Source organism: Biomphalaria glabrata, chromosome 7, assembly GCF_947242115.1.
Source record: "Biomphalaria glabrata chromosome 7, xgBioGlab47.1, whole genome shotgun sequence".
In the NCBI taxonomy this organism is placed as follows: domain Eukaryota; kingdom Metazoa; phylum Mollusca; class Gastropoda; family Planorbidae; genus Biomphalaria; species Biomphalaria glabrata.
Window position 1 is genome coordinate 46365879 of NC_074717.1, and position 13920 is coordinate 46379798.

The following is a 13920-nucleotide window of genomic DNA, read 5'->3' on the forward strand; positions in this document are numbered from 1 at the left end:
AACTCTACATTTACACCCATATATCTCAATGCTGTAAGACTCATTTCCCGTTTCCGCTAACTAAAAAAAAAAATTAAGGTTTCGCTTAACAGTCGGATTTATATTCCTGATGACCTGATGTTATCGCAAAATGTTCTGAGTTTATTTTACCCACCGTGACCAATAAAGTAAAAAGTACACCGTAAATAAGTGGGTTAAATACTGACTTTGAATTTCACCCCCCCCCCCCCTATTTAATTTGACCTTATCAAACTAAGTTGACCTGAACAATTTAAGTTGACCGTTACAATTTAATTTGACCTTAACATTTTTAGTTGACCTTAAAAAACTATATTGACTTAACAATTTAAGTTGATCTTAACAATTTAAGTTGACCTTAACAATTTAAGTTGACCTCAACAAACTAAATTGACCACTTTAACTCTTTCTCTCCGTAATTATTTTTCCATGTTTTGGCGTATTCTTCAAGCTTCTCATTACTATTTCACTACTCTGTTATGATTAAGCTTTAGAAACTTTTTCATTTGTAATCAGAAAATGTTGTATTTGGTATAGAATTAAAGGGAAATGCATGCTCTTTTTATAAAACACACAGTAAAGTTTATAAAATCAAACATTGATTTAATTTATTGAGGTCGAATCAACGATGGTGCTGTCAATTAGGAGAGAAAGAGTTAACAAACTAAATTGACCATAACATACTAAATTGACTTTAATCATTTAAGTTGACATTAACTATTTAACTGGACCTTAACAATTTAATTTGACCTTAACAAACCAAATAGACCTTAACAATTTGAGTTGGCCTTTAACAATTTGAGTTGAGCTTAATAAAGTAAGTTGATCTTAGGAAACTTAGAGTACTTCTTTTATCATGTTTTGTCTGTGGTGTCTTGTTTCTAGACATTGAGTTGATGCTAACATTTTGACTTTCTCTCTGAGCAGGAGCTCCAGAGTATGGCCCAGTTTCAGCTCATCCAGGCCATCACAGAACTCCTCATGTACACCAACCACTCCGTCAACTTTTTCCTCTACTGCGCCACGGGCCACAAGTTCCGGCAGCAGATCCTCGACCTCTTCCGCTGCTTGTACCGGCGCCAGGCCAGGGGCTCCAACAACACCACACTGACCAACGCCCAGTCCATCAGGCGGAACTCTCAGTCGGTCATCAGCGGGGGAGGGGAGGTGATGGTGGTCCTGCGGTCGGACCAAAGCCGAGGCAGCAGCCTGAGCCTCAACGTGAAAGATGACCTCAACGAAACTGACCATGACGCTGGTCACGTGTCCTCGGTCAAGTCATGCTCAGGGAAAAGTTATTCCTCGCGAGGATCGCTTTTTAAATCAGACAGCAGTCTGAATTCGTCCGCCTATTCGAACCCATGCAACGGAAAGTCACGAACGTTCGTCGGAAATAGCCGGAATTCGGAAACATTTTTCTCAAAACGAGACAGCTCCATGCGAGCATGCTACGGATTTTACCGAAGTCAAAGCAGCCAAGAACAGCAGAAACACGATACTGTCCAGAACGGCACGCATAAGCGAGTGCCCAAATCCAACAACAACGCTTCCTGTAAGATCTTCTACAGCAGCAAAAAGCACAAACCATCGCCTTTAACCTTGTCTCGGAGTAGCTTCGGTTCTCTGGAAGACTGCAGTCTTAAAGACAGGGAGTACATCGTGCTCCAGCCTACTATAAGATGGTGCGAAGCCTCGGTCCAGTCGTGATGGAGGATTGTGAATTAGAATGTTTATCCAATATTTGTTATCTTAACGTGCCATAGTTCCATTCTGATGCATCCAACTCTTCGGCGAGTCTCGCACGCAAGAAAAGATTGGAGAGTTTTTTTCCGTTATGCATCGCATTTTTGGCTCTTAGAGTTGCGCACCTTTGCAAGATAGCCAGCGGGTTGTATTATTGCGCACCACTGGGAGATAACTAACGGGTTTTTCAACTGTGCATCAAATTAAGGTTGAAGGATTGTAGCTCGAACTGTCTCGCCTTGAAGTATACAATGGTCAGGTACAGCCTTTGCGCGTAGATCCAGAACTTGTCAAAAAAAAAATTATGATTTCGTAAATGGTTTTGGATTCTGATTCATTCACTCTTTCTTCCCAGACACTCTTGGTTTAGTATTTCTAGGATCGTCAGATACAGCCTTTGTGCGTAGATCCAGAACTTGTGAAAAAAAAATTATGATTTCGTAAATAGTTTTGGATTCTGATTCATTCACTTTTTCTTCCCAGACACTCTTGGTTTAGTATTTCTAGGATTATAAACACTGATGTTAATTGTGTCATTTTGTGTGCTCGGGGTAAAACTTGATTCTTGAAATGAGAAAAGTCAAACGCAGCCAAGAAGTGGGATTTAAAGTTGATAGCACAGCGTCATTTCAGCAGACGTGATGGCGTGTTTATATTTCTTGACCTACTTCAAGTTGGATTTAAATGCGAAAAAAAACAACACGGATTATCAAAACAGCAACTGCATTCCACCCCCTCTCCAGTTTTAGTCCTATATGTGTGATCTATGTTTAACATTTGTCTTATATTCATCCTATATGTCCTCTTTTTGTCCTGTATCTCCTATATGCCCTATATTTATTTATATATTTTCTATTCCATCTGTTGTCCTACTGCCCTATTTGTCTTGCCTTCTTATATGTGTCATAATTTGTCCTACATTTGTCCTATACCGTATAGATTTGTCCTACTTGTATTATATTCCTCCTTTTATCTCCTATCTTCATCCTACATGTCCCATAATTGTCCATTATTTGTCCTATATCTGTCGTTTCTGTCCTATATTTGTCCTATCTGTCCTATATTTCTCCTATATTTTCCTTACATGATTATATCTGTTCTGTGTCCTCAACTCTATCACAATGAAACGTACGTAAAGTATCAATGAAGATTTGTCTATAAATCAAAAGATTGCTACCTAGATACATGAACGTAAGATTGCTACCTAGATACATGAACATAAGATTGCTACCTAGATCCATGAACATAGGATTGCTACCTAGATACATGAATGTAAGATTGCTACCTAAATGCATGAATGTAAGATTTCTACCTAGATAAATGACCGTAAGATTGCTACCTATATACCTGAACGTAAGATTGCTACCTAGATACATGACCATAAGATAAATAAATGAATGTAAGATTTCTACCTAGATACATGAATATAACATTGCTACCTAGTTACATGAACATAGGATTGCTACCTAGATATATGAACGTAAGATTTCTACCTAGATACATAAAGATAAGACTGGTACCTAGATACATGAATATAAGATTGCTACCTAGATACATGAACATAAGATTACTACCTAGATAAATGAACGTAAGATTGCTACCTAGATACATGAATATAAGATTGCTACCTAGATACATGAACGCAAGGGGAGATAATTGTCTTGCTTTTCTTTATAATCACAATGTTTACTTAAAGACATCTGTCAACACACATTAAAGAGTGTAGCTGTGTTGATGAGTTTGCCATGATGTTTCACGGCCACCGTTAACACACCCAACGGCGTCAGTTCAAACAGTTTTTGACCAAATCAATGACCAAAGTGTATAGACTTTAGTTAAGTACTCGTGACCTAATCGATGACCAGTGTACAGGGACTACGAGAAAGCTAACATTTACATTCGGACCTTCATTAGGGGACTATTGTAAGTAATGTTTCAATTTTATTGCATCATTAAAGATTCCCACGCGTACGGTGTGTATTGTCCCAACTAAATACTGTTACAAGTATATTTGTCATAAACAAATTATGTTACATACAAATACTGACTCGAACAAATACTACCTCATTCAAATACTGCCACATACAGTCATATTTAAATATTGTCACATATTAAAATGCCTCATAAAAATTCTGCCACACATAAATACTACCGGGAGGCAAGGTGGCTGATTGGTGAAGCACTTGGCTTCCGAACTGAGGGGGTCCTGGGTTCGAATCTCGGTTTTAAAAAAATGAGATCTTTACATCGTTTCTGAGTTCACCCAGCGGTTCGACTTTGTGCGGGCCACATGACACCCTCGTTAACCGTGGGCCACATAAACAGATGACATTATCTGCCACCCATAAGCCGTAAGGTAGCTTTACTTTTACTTACTGTAGATGCAACCACACACTAATACTGTCACATACAAATACTCTCGCATAAAAATACTCTCACATACAAATACTCTCGCATAAAAATAATCTCACATACAAATACTTTCGCATTAATATACTCTCACATACAAATACTCTCACATACAAATACGTTCGCATAAATATACTCTCACATACAAACACTCTCACAGACAAATACTCTCGCATAAATATACTCTCACATACAAACACTCTCACATACAAATACTTTCGCATAAATATACTCTCAGATACAAACACTCTCACATACAAATACTCTCACATACAAATACTCTCACATACAAATACTCTCACATACAAACACTGCAACACCTACATAGTTGAAAGGTAATCTCGCTAAGAAATGCACAATTTACCTCATTCACCAATCGTAAATAAACACATTTAGCCACGTCATAATACTGATAAAACAATGAAAAATACGTATCACGTGACAGCCACTATGGATTGCATAATTTGTATAGAAGATATATAGAATCACGTGGCTAAATGTTTGTTTGTTTACGAAGGGTGAATGAGGTCCATTCCGCGACTTTGAGCCTTAAAACTTTAAACCCAGCATGTGTCCCAGCGTGTGTCTCAGCGTGTGTCTCAGCATGTGTCCCAGCGTGTGTCTCAGCATGTGTCCCAGCATGTCTCTAAGCGTGTGTCTCAGCATGTGTCCCAGCATGTGTCTCAGCATGTGTCCCAGCGTGTGTCTCAGAATGTGTCTCAGCGTGTGTCTCAGCATGTGTCTCAGCATGTGTCTCAGCATGTGTCTCAGCATGTGTCTTGTAAACTCAAAGGCATAGTACATTGAGGAAAGTGTTCACTAGTGACTATACGATGACTTTCCCATTCTTTGCTAATGTGTGGTCAAAACTTTACGTGTTCACGTCAGTGTTTCTCAAACTTTTACTAGTGACGCCTCCCTAGAGCTAAATATTGAAGCCCGCTATCCACTTAACAAGTTAAACGTTCTCCGCCCCTGCGACAAGGTTGTTGTTTGTTTTGTTTTTATTTATATATATATTTGTTTTTATAATATGGCTTAGAAATTCAATCTCCTGGCATCTACAACGCATTATTTTGCCGAGTGAGATGTGCACAGGTCAAATAAAAAATTAAATTGGGAAAAATGGGAAAAAAATATTATAAAATGCTGTACTTGTCTCTGATGTTCCTTCAGAGTTGAAGATAATGTACTTCTTACCCAAGTCTCCCGCAGGAAGATGGGGGATGGCAGCGGGCAGAGTGTAACCCGTGGCCATCGAGACTACCAAGCGACATAGTGCGCATATCGCACGACCAAGCTGCCAGGGTAATAGGGACCAATTCTTATCTGATAGACATTGGGAGCACAAGATCTTGAGCATCTACGATTGTATTGGGCTAAATGGTCGTATTATTATCTCCATATTGGGCAAGCTGTCTAGTTGTGGGCCCAGGCTGTCTAGTTGTGGGCTCAAGCTGTCTAGTTGTGGGCCAATGCTGTCTAGTTGTGGGTCCAAGCAGTCTAGTTGTGGGCCCAGGCTGTCTAGCTGTGGGCTCAGGCTGTCTAGCTGTGGGCCCAAGATGTCTAGTTGTGGGCCCAAGTTGTCTAGTTGTGGGCCCAAGATATCTAGTTGTGGGCCTGTTTTGATCATGCAATAGACGTCAACAGAACGATTGACCGTCACTCGTTAAAAATTTGGCGTAAAAAAAAAGACGATAGATTCTAAAATCTCATTACCAAAATTGAAACTAAAAATGTTTTTAATAAATGGAATTCCTTTAAAAAATAAATGTGCGGAAGAGTAACAATACGGACGCCTCTGGCAAAGGCAGTTTTAATGGTCCTGCTCTGAAGATGATACGAGGTCAGTTAACTTAATGATTTAAATTTTAAAACTTTGGATATGACGTCATTTTACTTGGTAAATTCACAAACTGTAATTCTGCAATGAAAATGCAACGTATTTTGATTTTCATAAATGAAGGAATGATAATCCATCCTAGAGAAAAAAGAGAGAGGAATGGAGAAAGACGGTCAGTGGATCTTGTGTGGTGCCCCAACGGTTCAACAGACTAAGGGATAGGTGAAAGTAAAAAAAAAAAGACCACCTTTGAACCCAAACCCATTTGTCAGAAAGTCGCGCCCCGTAGGGAGCGCGCACCATAGTTTGAGAAACACTGGTTTATGTCATCGCTGTTTCATGCAGTGTTCAAGGGTCAAATGTCACAGGTCACTGATCATTCATTATCTTGCGGAGTCTGATCTTAAGACCAATGGGGTTATAACTCTAATAAATTGTGACTGTTTTTTGGAGACACTATCGGCTGTCTTCCTCTAGACATGTCTCTTAAGATCATTTCACATCCAATTTCTCTTCCATAGCAGCCCGAGACTTCAGATTTTTTTTGATTTTTTATCATTGACATGATCTTAATGATATAAGGCATGCATTGTTCTATTGAATTCATCTGTTTCTAGTCTCTCATATTGACATTTACATTGTATAATGTTCATAGCTGTAAATCTACTATAACTCTCTCTCTCTCTCTCTCTCTCTACTTCTCTCTTTTTATCTCTGTACCCCCTCTCTCGCGCTCTATATTTAGTCCCTATCTTCTCTCTCTCTCTCTCTTTCTATTTTGTTTCTGTTGACCAGGTTTATAGCATATGACTTGTTTTTTTCTTGTATATTATTTGACAACTTGCTAAAACAAATAAATTGAAATTTCTACAACGTGAAGTTTTGTGTCTATTGCTTTGAGTCCAGTATTTGTATTTGTCTTCAAAGTGACTGCCTCATTCCATGAAAAACTTTCCCATTTGTAATTCAAAAACTATATTGTAAGCGCGAAATATATAAGATAAGATAAGAAATACCACTGACCACATTTATGTATCAGGAGAATTAGCAACTGCCGTACGGATCCGAATGACATTTAATTTGCAGGTTCCTTTTTTCACCTCTGAGGTACTTGGTAAGAAATGGTTTTTACAAATTCGCAGCCTGAATGTCGCAATTAGCAAAAAAACAACGCAAGTTTTCAATTAAACCTTTGCATTTTATTACAGGTATTTCCCCAATAAGCTAGATTCTATACATACTACGTCATCGGAGTCTGGACCATGTCCCCAAGTTAGGTCTATGTTCATCCTGCCGCCTTTGACTGGTCTTTTCCATTAGCCCGATTGGTCATCGGAAATGATTTCTCCCGATAGTCAGGCGTGGACAGATAACTCTTCCCTCCCTGCCCTGTCTGAGGGTTCCACCATACCATCGACCGAAACGCTAACTGTACCGGCCGTGATATGTACATAGTGCACAGCCAGCGGAAAGACCCGCTCGCGGCCGAAGAAGACCGGATAATTTCCTCAAATTTACATTCACCAACACAAAATACCGTAAAGAACCTCCAATCCAGCGGGAATGCTATGACGGCCCACTGTGGTGAACTGCGTGGCAAAATTTTTGGACTGGGTTACCGTGCTATTAGTTTCATAATATATGATTTGGGGGAAATTGTCCAAAACAGATTAAAGTTAGTTTGTTTTTCATTAGATTTTAAAAATAGGCCTATGACATTATAATTAAATTCGAAGTTCAGCTATCAATAACTCAGGGAAAGTGTCCACTAGAAACACGCTCACACACACACACACGTGGAAGTGGGTGAACTTGAAAATTAGAATAAACCACAGACCTATATATTTAGACAAGTCAAGGTTTGTATTTTATTAATCGCGAACTTATGGCACTTCGGAGCCGAGAAGTTTTCAAAAATATTCCGTTGACTTGTAAGGGTTACGGAACCGAAGAGTAGGGTAGCTGAAAACTTCTGATTACCAAAGGTTCAAAGGTTAGTTGTACTTAATAACAATGATAGTAATAATAATTCAAAAAAATTAAAACCGTTTCACCTTCACCTATTCCTTAGTCTGTTGGACCGTTGGGGTACCACACAAGATTCTTCAACCGTATTTCTCCATTCCTCTCTATCTTTTGCCTTGGATAAAGCCTCTTTCGAAGTCAGGCCTCTACATTATTTTATGTTGTCTTCCATCGATTTCTCTGCCTCTTCTTCTTTTTCCTGGTACTGTTCCCTGAAGGAAGGTCTTTGCGAGCCCCGAAGACCTTGTAATATGGCCTTTTTAAGAAACGTAAATATTAGCGCGTCTTTAAATTGTCAAACCAGTCTTTAAAAAACTTTTTTTTTCGTAATTTCGCGATTTTACAAAAATGTGTTTTCTCTTTTAAAATGCCTCCAGAAGCCTGATCTGTTTCTTCCCTGTTTAGCCTAACATAAGGTAACAGTCTTCCTCAACTTGGGGATATTCTCTCAATTTATGGGTATTTATTTATGTCTTTAATAGATTTTACAAAATGCGCTATTATCTCCCAAATTTTTTTCATAATGTCTTAAACGGTCGTCCGATGCCAGAAATCGAAGAAACGGTGAAAGGGAATTTCCCCACGGCTGTACCTCTTAGTAATTTCCCATTTTTAAGGAAGAATTCCTAATTTATCGTTGTGTTGGCCATTTTTACTCTCAATTACACAAGACGTAATGAGACTTCAGCACTCATAAACAAGGGGACATAAACTGTCTATAGTCGTCACTAAAAGACACATTAAGGGGAAACTCTCATGCTTTTTTTAAATTTGATATATCCACATATTTAAATTCTGCGTAAAAAGTTGTAATAGTAAACATTTTGCCATTTTTTATATGAATGCTTAGAAACATTTATATTTAATAATTTAGAGACGAATATTCACATTTGACGAGAGTAACACCTTTAGTAAAATCACTAAATTTAGAAAGCCTTCAGGATAGAACACCCACACATGATGTTGCAGTGCAACATAAAATACTGAACCATAATCTTCAAATACAAAAACAAAATTTAATAAAATACTCAGAAAGACAGAAAGACAAAGGCACATTCCTCTTCCCATATGCTAAGACAAATTTGTACAAATACTCCTTCTTCCCTAGTGCTATTAGAGCATGGAATGGGTTGCCTGAGCTAGCCAGGAAAACCAGTGACTTGGCAGAATTTAAGTCATTGGTTAATATGCATGACTAAATGCATGACGCGTAGGACGTAATCATCTTTTTTTGAAGTAACGTCTGTAATCTCTGTATCATATAAGATAAGATAAGATAAGACACTTACTTCTTGACATATAAAAAAAAAAGGTGTTCTTTGAATATTTTATTTTTAGGTTAGGCATACGTCACTTCCCTCAACAACACTGAAAGTGAATTTAGACCTAACCAACTGTATCACTTCATTCTTATAGTAGCTGTAAGTAGGCTAAATGACGGCCTAGTCCACAGCTATGGTACAGTTATATATATATATATAAATATATATATATATATATATATATATATATATATATATATGTATGTATGTATGTATGTATGTATGTATGTGTGTGTGTATGTGTGTGTTTATATAATATTTAAAAGCATTGGATAATCAACTCGAGAAAAAGAGTAACATTTTCATCTAAGCCTCTCCCTGTCCCAAAAAGTTAATAGATCGTGTGTCTGACTGATTCGAACAAACTGGTCAGTGTAAGGCTAGTCTAGACTACGTGTAGTCGGTCATGACAAGACAACCAAGCGATAGTGTTTGTTGTGTGTTGAGTGGTCAGGTGAGAAAATACGCACTGCCGTGGTTAGTCAAGCATGTAGATCTACTCTTAACAAATATTTTTTCTTTGCTTACAAGATCTAGATCTAATAGCATAAACCTAGATCCAGTGGCGTAGCATCCATAGCGCGAAGGGGTTCAATGAACCCGGGCCCACGACCATTAGGGGCCCACTGCGCTTGGGCCCATGACGCTTAACTAGTTGAGAACTTTGGGGTGACACCAAAATGAAAAAATAAATACACTTTTGTAAAGACCGATAAGAAAATAGAATTTAACACCAAAATGAAAAAATAAATACACTTTTGTAAAGACCGATAAGAAAATAGAATTTAAAAAACTCCCTCAAAATATCCTAAACTTTGTCCCAGGATTTATATAAACTTATAAACCGGTGTTTTAAGCTTTAATGTAAGGATTTGCTTTACATCAGGTTTTGTAAATTGTAATGGTGACTAACCCTAATCGTGCGTTTGAGGTGACAATCGTTTCCATATCCTCCCATTCTTATTTTTCCTTATCTATTCATAAACTTATTAGTAGTATTACAGGAAATGGGGAAAGTTTGGTTGAGAAGTAGGGATAGTCCTGATTGTCATTAACTAAAATTTCGATAAATCTGCAAATTATTCAATTTTCTCAAAGCTTAATATGTTTTTATACATTTCATATTTCAAGTATGTAAATTCAAGTTATTTTATTACCACTAATATTGTTACAATGTCCTGGGATGACGATTCAGTGTCGGTAACTGTTAAGTCAGTTTCTGTGAGTATTTCTACAGCTAACCTCTTACCAACATTTGAGTTCCGTAACAGGACCCGACGACCGCATAGGAAATATTTTCACGATAGGCACGTCTCGGAATTTTTCCAGCCTTGGGAGATTGAGCTGCTGAATGAACCATTTGTGATCCAGTCTTCAGAGCTCCTCACACGTGACCAAAACGTGTTGAAAGAAGTAGTCCAATGTGAGGTCATCCAAGAGTCGGGCGAGATTGAGACTATTGAGCTGGTCGATGAAACTTTCAACCGCGCAGACGATAAACCTAAGGCAAGAATTTTTACTACCGAGTCTGGAAACCAGTTAAAATCTATCTTGACTAGAAAGCAACAAAATTCTCATATTTCGGATCCAAAAATGATCACTGTTTCTGACGCTGTTAGCTTCGCTTATCACGAAACTTCAGAAGAGTGTGAGCCGGAGGTATTGAAGAAAGTGAAATTCGATATGGTGTCATGCGTCTCTCAGTCCAATGACGGAACATCTTTTGTAAATCAGCCTGAGTCGCTTCAAGTTGAATCCCAGAAAGAAGACGCTTCCGAAGACCTTCGATGAAGTCCAGTAGGGAATCGGCGCCGAAGGCGCCATTATCCCGTTGATGGTTAGAAAGGCTTTTATCCAACCACCAGGCCTGGACATGGGGTTCTTCACCCCAGTCCTGTCTGAGGGCACCCAACGGTAGGCGGCCATATTGGTTGACTGACTGGTAAAACCGGGCCGTGCCGTGTACACAGCGCACCGTCCCCGAGTCTTAAGTCACCCGCTATAAGTGTCAGGGACGGCGCTAACTGCGGGGAGCTTGTCTCATATTCCTATACTGTAACCGCCACTGTTCCGTGCAAGGGCCGCCAATCCAGCAATCCGGAACTGATGACGACCCCCTTTGTGGAACGGCGTGGCGGACTTTTTGGACTGGGTTGCAGGTTACTTGTTCCATCCCCACCCCGAGTGAGATAAAAAAAACAAAAGCTCACCCAGGGAGACCTGCTAGAAGGCCTGGTTCGCTACTCGTTCTTAGCCTGTCCAGATCCACCTCTGGATGTTTCCACCGGAGGGCCACGCTGAGGCGACGGGTAGCTGGAAATCCTCCGGGCTTCCGAAGACCAGAAAGCGAAAGCAAAACGAGAACCAATCGAAGTTAGAATCCGGAGATTTTTCTGGTCCTGTCTAAGCTTAAGCAAATGATTTGAACCACAAATTGAGGGACTTAACAATACTTCTAGAATACCTTTAACCAGTAATTGAAAATGCGAGTCAGCGTTTATTTAAAAGGACTTAAAATTACTTGTAAACTTATGTTGGACTAAACTGAGAACACTGACAAATATATACACATATTTAGAACAGTATGTATTGTTAGTTAATTTTCTGAATATACATTGTATTCATAAAAAAAAATACTAACAGAACACCAGGACCTCTATGTGTCAACTGGTGAATATTAGTTGAGGTTTTATTGGTGGTAAAATTATCGCCAGACCTGACACACTTGTATTCATAATCTACTAGTCCATTAAATTCCTCATTATCTCACAGCAATGCTGTTTGGCTTCCATTTTGGTTAGATGACAGGCTTGTTTTGACAATGTGAAATCTTTTGAAATGCTAAATTAAAAAAAAACAACAGAAGACAGGTTAACATCTGGAAGCCGGTGCAGCTCTGCCAACTTGTGGAGGTTTCTGCGATGGTGATGTGGAGAAACGGTCAGACTAATTAAGTTCCTTTGGATCTGTATACAATGGCGCCGAACACACATTATTATCTAGTTTGTTGATTTATCATGAAAAATATTTCTGAATCATTAGTTACGTTTGTTAACCTTAAAAGGCGAAATCTTTTATGCAGAACAATTACAAGACAGTGTGTAATTAGTGAAAGGCCAATAGTACTGTACCTACATAAGGTTCTGTATTAAGAAGTAAGGCCTACAGCGTTAGTGAGGGACGAACCCGTTAGCGCGATGGGTTACAGTATACGTAGCCTTAGAGCCCCGTGTTACGAGCAGATGGGACTCTTAATCATACACCAAACAGACTCGTAGATATAGTATATAATGAGGACTTTAATCTTGCTACAACAAGTGATAATATATGTGAATTAGATCTTCGTTTACATTACTACAATCCTCAATCCTCTCTCTAACTCTTTCAACACGCATGCGCAACATCCCACATTCACACTATGCTGCGCACGTAACACCCCGAATATGACAATCGCAATGCGCTAAGGCCGCCTCAGACCCCAGTAAGGGCGACACATGGGTGTTTACCCCAATAAGGCAGAAACATGGTTGTTTACCCCAATAAGGGCGACACATGGATGTTTACCCCAATAAGGGCGACACATGGATGTTTACTCCAATAAGGGCGACACATGGATGTTTACTCCAATAAGGGCGACACATGTATGTTTACTCCAATAAGGGCGACACATGGATGTTTACTCCAATAAGGGCGACACATGGATGTTTACCCCAATAAGGGCGACACATGGATGTTTACTCCAATAAGGGCGACACATGGATGTTTACTCCAATAAGGGCGACACATGGATGTTTACTCCAATAAGGGCGACACATGGATGTTTACCCCAATAAGGGCGACACATGGATGTTTACTCCAATAAGGGCGACACATGGATGTTTACTCCAATAAGGGCGACACATGGATGTTTACCCCAATAAGGGCGACACATGGATGTTTACTCCAATAATGGCGACACATGGTTATTTACCCCAATAAGGGCGACACATGGATGTTTACTCCAATAAGGACGACACATGGATGTTTACTCCAATAAGGAAGAAACATGGATGTTTACCCCAATAAGGGCGACACATGGTTGTTTACCCCAATAAGGGCGACACATGGTTGTTTACCCCAATAAGGGCGACACATGGTTGTTTACCCAATAAGGGCGACACATGGTTGTTTACCCCATTAGGAAGAAACATTGATGTTTACCCCAATTAGGACGAGACATGTATAAAGAAACCCTATAAACGTGTGGGGTGGGGTCTGTTCAGTGTAGTCTATTATCACCGGAAACTGTTCTGCTAATTTCGTACACTATTTTCCTCTACCCTGAAGCCCCATCTCCAGTCTCGCTAACTTAACAACAGTATTGTGTCTACAGAACAATAAACCCGAAGCCCCGTCTTGAAGACATCAGCACGGCACAGACACTGGAGGGGCCCTACAAACTAACGGTTGTCAAGCGTAATTGGAGTCGTGAACACCTGAAGCTATTTTGTGTTAAGTAATTGGACCATCTGACCGAGATTTCAACTGCCTGACACCCAGGCACTGTGGCGCGCAGTGGTT

The 13920-nt window shown here is 39.4% G+C and overlaps 1 protein-coding gene across 2 annotated transcripts in view; it reads left to right on the forward strand.

Annotated features, from left to right (window-relative positions):
• Window positions 1-7139, forward strand: part of LOC106060506 (probable G-protein coupled receptor B0563.6) — a 112518-nt gene extending 105379 nt beyond the window's left edge. Inside the window, exon 7 of one of the 2 annotated variants that reach the window (XM_056036495.1) lies at window positions 946-7139. In XM_056036495.1, the coding sequence (XP_055892470.1) occupies window positions 946-1725 (780 nt within the window). In that variant the 3' untranslated portion in view covers window positions 1726-7139. The remainder of the gene's footprint in view (window positions 1-945) is intronic. The other variant, XM_056036496.1, reaches the window with a different exon arrangement.
• Window positions 7140-13920: the final 6781 nt, after the last annotated feature.